The sequence below is a fragment of the Natrix helvetica genome, assembly GCF_964273705.1.
Source record: "Natrix helvetica genome assembly, chromosome: 12".
Lineage (NCBI taxonomy): Eukaryota > Metazoa > Chordata > Lepidosauria > Squamata > Natricidae > Natrix > Natrix helvetica.
Window position 1 is genome coordinate 6,806,841 of NC_138556.1, and position 8,787 is coordinate 6,815,627.

Genomic DNA, 8,787 nt, shown 5'->3' on the forward strand with positions numbered 1-8,787 from the left:
AAATAAATCTCATCGTCTTAGGGAAGTCGTTGATATAAGGACCGCATGCTGAGTTACAAACACTTATCCTCTCCATTCCATAAAGTTACGTTTCTCTTTTATGAATACAAGTCGTTCTCAATTTAGGATGGCACTTGAGTCTGGAATGAGCCATTGTAATCATAAGGGGAGGCATCGCAGGAGCTGATTTGAAGTCACAACTGTTTTTACGGTTGTTAAGCTAATGGGGCAGGCGTTAAGCAAACCCATTTTCCCCAATGGTTGGGTTTTGTTTTTTGGTGGGTGGTGATGGTTTGTTTTTTTTTGGGGGGGGGGGACTTGAAATTTGCCAGAAATCATGGTCACCTGACTGAGGGACACTGCAAATAGCTATTAGAATGGTCTGGCTGCCCACTGCCCAAAATGCAATCACGTGACCACAGGATGGCATGTTGCTGTTGTAACTCTGAAAACAGGTCGTAAGTAGTTCTGGGAAAGTCTGTCCTAATTTCAAATTGTCATTAAATGATCAGTTATCAGTCAAGAACCACTTGTACAGAAAAACATCTGTTAAGTTTGCTGATGAACTGGGCCAAAAATGTACAATACTCTACTACAGTATTATAAGTTCAGTTTGACTAGATTGGAAAGTCACAAACATCCTGGAAGAGCACTGATGATGTAACCTAGTTTGGTAATGAAATGTCTGCAAGAAAGCCATCAAACTCGGAGAATAACAAATACCCCATCCCAGAAGATCACAAGGATATTGCAGGTATTGTGCTACCAAAGAAAGTCAGAAGTCACTCTTTTTCTGTTTTTCTTTCTTTTCTTTCCTCTTTCTTTCTTGCATTTTTACTTTTTTTCTTACCTGGTTTTTTTTTAATAATCTTTTTATCTTTTAACTTTGTGTTTTTTTTAAAAAAAATAACAATAAAGAAGTATGTAGTGTGGGTGGGTGGATGGATGGATGGGTGGGTGAGTGAGTGGGTGGATGAATGGATGATAGGTATAGATGACATGATAATATATATGGAGGGATGGAGGGATGATAGCTATAGATGATAGATGACATGATAGTAGATAGATACATAAATAGATGATAGATGATAGATAGATATGATAATTAATAGATAGATGGATGGATGGATGGATAGATGAATATAGATAGATGATAGATGATAGATAGATAGATAGATAGATAGATAGATAGATAGATAGATAGATAGATGATAGATAGATAGATAGATAGATAGATGATAGATAGATAGATAGATAGATAGATAGATAGATAGATAGATAGATAGATAGATGATAGTTAATAGATAGATATGATAATTAATAGATAGATGGATGGATGGATGGATGGATAGATGAATATAGATAGATGATAGATAGATAGATAGATAGATAGATGATAGATAGATAGATAGATAGATAGATGATAGATAGATAGATGATAGATAGATAGATAGATAGATAGATAGATAGATAGATGATAGATAGATAGATAGATAGATAGATAGATAGATAGATAGATGATAGTTAATAGATAGATATGATAATTAATAGATAGATGGATGGATGGATGGATGGATGGATGGATAGATGAATATAGATAGATGATAGATAGATAGATAGATAGATAGATAGATAGATAGATAGATAGATAGATAGATAGATAGATAGATAGATAGATAGATGGCATAGATAGATGGATAGATAGATAGATAGATAGATAGATAGATAGATAGATAGATAGATAGATAGATAGATAGATAGATGATAGATAGACAGACAGACAGACAGACGGATAGATGGATAGATGGATGGATAATGGACGGATGGATGTACAGGCAGACAGGAATCCAGTTTAAAAATGGGGTTGCCAATGTGAGTCCGGAGAGCACAGAGAATTGTGATTCTCCATAAATTGTAAGCTTTCTTCCCGTTAACATCAGCTGGCAACTGTCTGCAAGTATTGAAAACCGAGAGCCAGCACTGTAAAAGCCAGTGATCGCAGTCAAACCTGTTTGGAATTCAGAAGGAATCCAATGATGAAGAGGTTAGCAGGCAAAAACTATGCCACAGACTGATGAATGGGACCCTAATGGGGGATTTCTCTCTCCAGAAAGGATCAGATCAGGCAGCTCAAATCATTAGACCAGTTCTCTTCTCACTTGTCACCTGAGGTGGGTCTGGTTATAGGTTACTCCAGACAGCAGGGTATGGGATTAAAACGGGAGCCATTGCTTGCCAAGCTCAGGCAGACAAGAGGAAAGAAGCGAAGTCCAAGTCAGGAGGGAAGCCAAAAAAGACTTGTAAAAACGACAGCTTAAACGTCAAACAAAAACGCTCTGCAGTTTTCAGAAATAAGATGCAAACACAAGTGGACAAGTTAGCTGGAAACATCACCCAGAGAGAGTGTAATTCTCTGGTAGGGCAAGACAGAGCATTGTTTTCCCATCTGCTAGATTCAAGGTTGCGGTGCAATTATTATTATTTCCATAAAGACAGTGGTTGCATAATTTATGAAAGAGACAACAGGACAAGAGGCTGCGGCAAAGAAGGAGTCAAGCTATTCTCCAAAGCACCCGAGGGCAGGACAAGAAGCAATGGGTGGAAACTAATCAAGGACAGAAGTGACTTACAGCTAAGGAGAAATTTCCTGACAGTGAGAACAATTAATCGGTGGAACAGAAGTTGCCTCCAGAAGTTGTGAATGCTCCAACACTGGATGTTTTTAAGAAGATGTTGGATAACCATTTGTCTGAAGTGGTGTAGGGTTTCCTGCCTGAGCAGGGGGCTGGACTAGAAGACCTCCAAGGTCCCTTCCAACTCTGTTATTCTATTCTATTTCATGCTGGGTCTTTCATTTCCCCTCAGATTCTGTTTTGTTCGCTACGTAAGTGTTAGGAAAGAAGGCTGAGAGAATAAAACACCAAATATTGTCACAAAGAAGAGGGAGTCAACTTGTACTCCAAAACACCCGAAAGCAGGACAAGAAGCAATGGGTGGAAACGAATCAAGGAGAGAAGCAACTTAGAACTGAGGAGAAATTTCCTGACAGTTAGAACAATGAATCAGTGAAACAGAAGTTGCCTCCAGAAGTTGTGAATGCCCCAACACTGGAAGTTTTTAAAGGATGACAAAGCCATCATTCCAAAATACATCCTTCAAATCAAGATTTCGATGTAGTGTTCTTTTTTAAAAAAATAGTTTTACTTTTATTTTCATACAAGTAACTGCATGTATATCATTACATCTTAACCAGCACTATTTTGTGTTGTCCAATATTATATCAGTTCCTCTTACCATCAACCCACAGCAATTATCCTTCGCTTTTGTGCTTTCCGTATTATGCCCTATCCACTGCCATCCTGCTTCCTCTCCCTCCCTCTTCCTCTCTCCCTCCTTTCTTCCCTCTACCATCCCTCTCTTTTCTACTTATATATACGTAGTATATAGGGTTTCCTGCCTAGGCAGGGGGTTGGACTAGAAGACCTCCAAGGTCCCTTCCAACTCTACTATTGTATTGTATTGTATTGTACTTCCCCTTCCTCTCCTTCTCCTCTCTCCTACTCTTTTCCTCCCTTCTGCTCCTTCTCTCCTAACCGCTCTCTTTCTCCTCTCCTCTCCCTTTCTCTCTTCCGCTCTCTTCACTTAGTGTAGTGTTCTTGTCAACCAAGGAGAACTGATTTGGCCCTGCCTTTCTCCAGGAAGCCTTCCTCTCCACACCCAATGCCGCCTTCTTAACTACCAGCCTAGCCCTGGTAGTCTGCCACCCAAGAGATAACTAGGTCCTCTTAGCAAAGGCTATGAGGAAGCAAGCAATCTAAATCCCTTACCCACATTTAGCTTCATACTACCGAAGGAGATAAGTATCTCTGAGGCCAAGAGGTGGAGAAGGGAGGGACCTGCCCTGGCTTTTTTATTTTATTTTTATGGTTCATGGGATTATTGCAAAAACTCATGGAAAGTAATGAGTTTATGTCTTCTGGCCTCCTCCTCCACCACAGTTCCTAGAATGCAAAGCGAGAGATGAAACTAGGTGTGTGTGTGTGTGTGTGTGTGTGTGTGTGTGTGTGTGTGTGAGAGAGAGAGAGAGAGAGAGAGAGAGAGAGGTGTGAGAGAGGTGTGTGTGTGTGTTTGAGAGAGAGACAGAGACAAGACAGAGAGAGAGAGAGAGAGAGACAGACAGACAGACAGACAGACAGACAGACAGAGAGAAGGAAGAGGAGGAGGAGGAGGAGGAGGAGGAGGAGGAGGAGGAGGAGGAGAGAAGAAAATGGGGAAAATGGATGGAAAGCAACCCCCCTTTTTCCTCTGAGCCTGAAGACCTGCCAAGTGGAGAATGGGAGAATTTGGGAATAGGAATGGAATGTAATGGAATAGATGGAAGGGACCTTGGAGGTCATCTAGTTCAACCCCCTGCTCAGGCAGGAAACTCTATACCGTTTCAGACAAATGGTTATCCAACATTTTCTTAAAGACTTCCAGTGTTGGGGCATTCACAACTTCTGGAGGCAAGCTGTTCCACTGATTAATTGTTCTAACTGTCAGGAAGTTTCTCCTTAGTTCTAGGTTGCTTCTCTCCTTGATTAGTTTCCACCCATTGTTTCTTGTCCTGCCCTCTGGTGCTTTGGAGAATAGCTTGACTCCCTCTTCTTTGTGGCAACCCCTGAGATATTCCATGCTGAGAGTTTTATGCTGGATTGGTGCTGCAGTGATGGCAGAAAGGGAGTGGGAGAAGTTGAGCTTTAATTCCTGCTTACAATATCCCTTGGAAAAGATTCTGATGGCTTTTCCAGGAAGTTAAAGAAGAGGGATACTGAACAGGAATTGTTTTTTTAAAAAAATTACTATAATTGCATTAAGAAAAAGTGTAATTTCATTCAATGATATAATTGCCATTAATTCACTGCGAACTCTTGATAGAAAGGATAATTATTCTTGGGGATGGGGGAATCATAAGCAGCATATGCAGTGAAGCACAACTCCTCACAACAGCCATTCAATGTTTAAAACGAACTTTTAAATTGTACTATTATGCAACAGTAGATACTGGCTCCATAAAGCAAGCTCAACCTTTCTAGGATGAGACCCTCCAGCCATTTATAAAATGTTTTTTTAAAGTCATCAGTAAGATTGGTCTCCAAAAGTTAGCTTGAAAGTTTCTATTTGTATATGACTGATATTACATGCACTGATGAAGTTACCTAGTGTGGTAATGAAATGTCTGCAAAAAAAAAAAAAAAACAACAACCAAGCTCAGAGAGCACCAAGGACTTCACAGACTTCCTCCTCTTCCTCCCTGCACACCCCGCTACCTTTTAACACTGATGATATTACCTAGTGTGGTAATGAAACGTCTGCAAGAAAACAACCAAGCTCAGAGAGCACCAAGGACTTCATAGACTTCCTCCTCTTCCTCCCTGCACACCCCACTACCTTTTAACACTGATGATATTACCTAATGTGGTAATGAAATGTCTGCAAAAAAAAGTCAACCAACCAAGTTCAGAGAGCACCAAGGACCCCACGGTTTACACAGGTTCTTCCTCCGCCCCCCAGTCACACAATCAATTCAGGTACTTAACAATTGGCATATACCGTTTCTTTTATTAATGGCTTACTGGAAGAAACAGAAGTTAGAAACGAAAAGCATAAGGAAATGATTAATTACGTAAGGATGGTTCGCTAAAACGGATGAGCAAATACTATTTTATTACGTGATGATTATTAATGTTATGAATATTACTATTACGATTACTACTTCTTAAAATTAATTGCACCCAGACAACACACTGTTTATGTAGACATATTTTTTTCCTGTATAATAAAAATATTTTAAAACTCAAAAAAAAAATTGGCATATACAGGCGATGCTCGGCCGACGAAAATTCACTTAGTGACCATCCGAATTTACAACAGAACTGAAAAAGGGACTTATGACCACTGTTCACACTTATGACCATGGTAGCATTTCCATGGGCGCCTGATTTACATTTGGATGATTCACAACTGACTCACATTTATGGGGGCTCCAACAGTGGATGCTTTCAAGAAAAGATAGGACGGTCCTTTATCTGAAATGGTATAGATGCCAGGCCTGCAGCCATCTTTTCTTGTGGAACTTTGGCCTGCCACACTTTCTATTATTCTACAATGCATTTTCTATGGTGGGGAAATGGGAGGGGGGAATTATACAGAGTTGAGTTGGGTGATGGGTAGCCATAACAAAATTCTTTCTAGAAAGCCAAGGTCACCCTTTGTCTCTGCACCTGGCCGGAACTGGATGGGTGGAAGCTGCCAGCGTGGCAGTGGGAGATTGGACCATGGGATGGACTTGTGGGTGTGGGGAAAAGATCTTGAACTTTCAACTGGGTGGAAAAACCTGGAAGCATTCAGATCTGGACTTTCCCAGATGTGCCAACATGGCTCTCTTAATAAATGGAAACTTTGAGGAATCCTTTGCCTCGGACTCTGGTTTACTTTTGGATGCTATTTGGAACCCTGACAATAGAGGCTGCTGGCTGACTAGAAGACCTCCGAGGTCCCTTCCAACTCTGTTCTTCTGAAGTGTAATATCTCGACACAGCTATTGGACAAACTGTAGTTCCAGAGCAGTGGTGTCAAACTCAAGTCTTAGTCCTGGCCTGTGGGGCTGCCCTGAGAACAGCAAAGGACTGGCCCGCAGTGCCTCTGCCAGTGAAAACGGAGTATGGGAGCTCCGTTTTCAACTGCAATGGCCTCCTGCAAATCTCTTGTCAGCAAAAATGGAGCAGCCCTCCCAAGCTCCATTTTCACTGGAAGAGCACTGGGGCCACTTCACGTGTCCCGACATGAGTGACGTTGAGCTGGCCACACCCACACCCACCCTGGCCACACCCACCCAGCACCCGAGATCAAACACAACCCTGATGTGGCCCTCAAATAAATTTGAGTTCGATACCCCTGTTCCAAAGAGTGTAATTTGGCAGATAAAAGAGATCCAAGGATGCTCCTACTAGTAGTTATTTGGCTTGGGGTAGTGAAGCAAGCGAAAGAAGGGTTTGAGAACTCAATAGTGTTTCACTGTCCAGCCAAGTCCTCACAGGGTTGGCCCAAGGCTTACTTAGAGCTCCGTTTTAAAGAGATGGGGCCGTTCATTTCAAAGAGAGAACTTCCATGAATCCAGTGTCTTTCCCCCGCTTGGAACTCAACCCAGAAGGACATTTCTTCCAACCCTCCCCGGATAAAAGGTTCGGTAAAAGGACGAGAAGTGTTTTCAGATCCATCCTTCTTCCTGTCTTTACATCGTATACTGTAGATCTTCTCTCAAGACATATATTTATCCAACCACCTCTCAAAAAAAAGCAGCAGTTCAGTAGTTATCTAATCACAAAGGCCTCTTTAAAAAAACACACGCACATTAAATTAGGTGTGCAAATTAATCCTACTCACCACAAAAGCTATCAAGCTTCTTATGGGAGATTCCCAGTGAAAGCAGCTTCCAAGGAACTGTATTGTATTCCAGATTGCCATGGAGATTCTTTTCACACGATCCACGTTCCTTGATAAGATCTGGTGGGCAGCCAAGGGAATGGAAATAAAGGAGAGGAGGGTCAAGAGGGCGGGTGAGGTTTTAGCGTAGTCTGGACAGCAAAACAAAAAACACCGCCAAACAGACTAACATATTCATATTTGTTCTGTTCGATGTATATAAAGGTGTTCTGACCCAGCTCCCAAGACACGACAAACCCTCTGAAGCAGTGGTGGGTTGCAGGCGGTACGCCCCAGTACGGGTGTACCGGTGCCTGCCCGGGGCACCGGCTCCCGGTATGGTGCTCCAGAGGGCCAATCCACCCGCCTGAGTTCCTTACTGTGTTTGAGGTCTTCGGCACTTCCGCGCATGCACACCGAATGCAAGGCACCTGCACGACGCTCCGCCGAGCAGCTGGAGCGTCGCGGAGGCATAGCAAGAGGTAAGGGCGTGTGCGGGTGCTGCGGGCCCCGTTGCAACCGTACCGGATGCCGGGCCTCGTTGCAACCGTATCGGTCGCAACGCGATCTGGAATCCACCAATGCTCTGAGGTTAACTCAAAGATTCCTTTATTAGGAGTGCAAGCTGCCCCGGCAAAATGTTTCTCTCACAGGCTAACGAGTGAAATGAATAAACAGAGTTATGAGATTCTGGGGTCAACAGGGTTTCACCCAGCAACCTCCACATTGACATACCTTCTTAGAAAACTTGCGGTTTCTCTTCCAAACATCTCCTCTCCCGTGGAGAAAAGGTTCTAACGCTTGCTCTTATCTGAAATAAAAGTAGCAACAGTCCGATAACGTCAGAATTCAGGGTTCCGTTTAGCATTCAGCCACCACAATGACAGCGTACACCTGGATATCTTCTGCTAAATATTCCTTTTATCTAAATAGTCCTCTCCTGTTGTGGTCCGCCGCCGGCCTGCGGTGCTGGCAGCAGAGACGGACAGTGAGGAGGTTAGGGAGGAACAGTCTTGGAGTCTGGAGAAGGCTCGGACGAGGGCTCTGCGTCAGAGGCAGAGAAGAGGGCCAAGGCCATCTGGTAGTTACGTGTTGCCTCCGGAGCCTCCGGAGTCTGACATCAGTGAGGCAGAAGAACAGTGTGAGCCTGTTCCCAGAGGCCACATGCGCAGAGCTGCCAGAAGGCAACAACAATTAAGGAAAAAGGGGCAACTTGGGAGTAAGGCTTGGAGATGACTGGCCCCTCCCATAAGACATCAAAGAGGAGCAAACGGATGTGAGCCTTTGCAGGAAGCAGTTAGTTCATCCTGGTCGGTTTCAAGC

The 8,787-nt window shown here is 43.0% G+C and overlaps 1 protein-coding gene across 1 annotated transcript in view; it reads right to left on the reverse strand.

Annotated features, from left to right (window-relative positions):
• Nucleotides 1–8,787, reverse strand: part of MCTP2 (multiple C2 and transmembrane domain containing 2) — a 155,896-nt gene that overhangs the window by 42,585 nt on the left and 104,524 nt on the right. Inside the window, 3 exon segments of the mRNA XM_081964588.1 lie at nt 7,426–7,545; nt 8,200–8,220; nt 8,222–8,275. Coding sequence (XP_081820714.1) covers nt 7,426–7,545; nt 8,200–8,220; nt 8,222–8,275 — 195 coding nt within the window.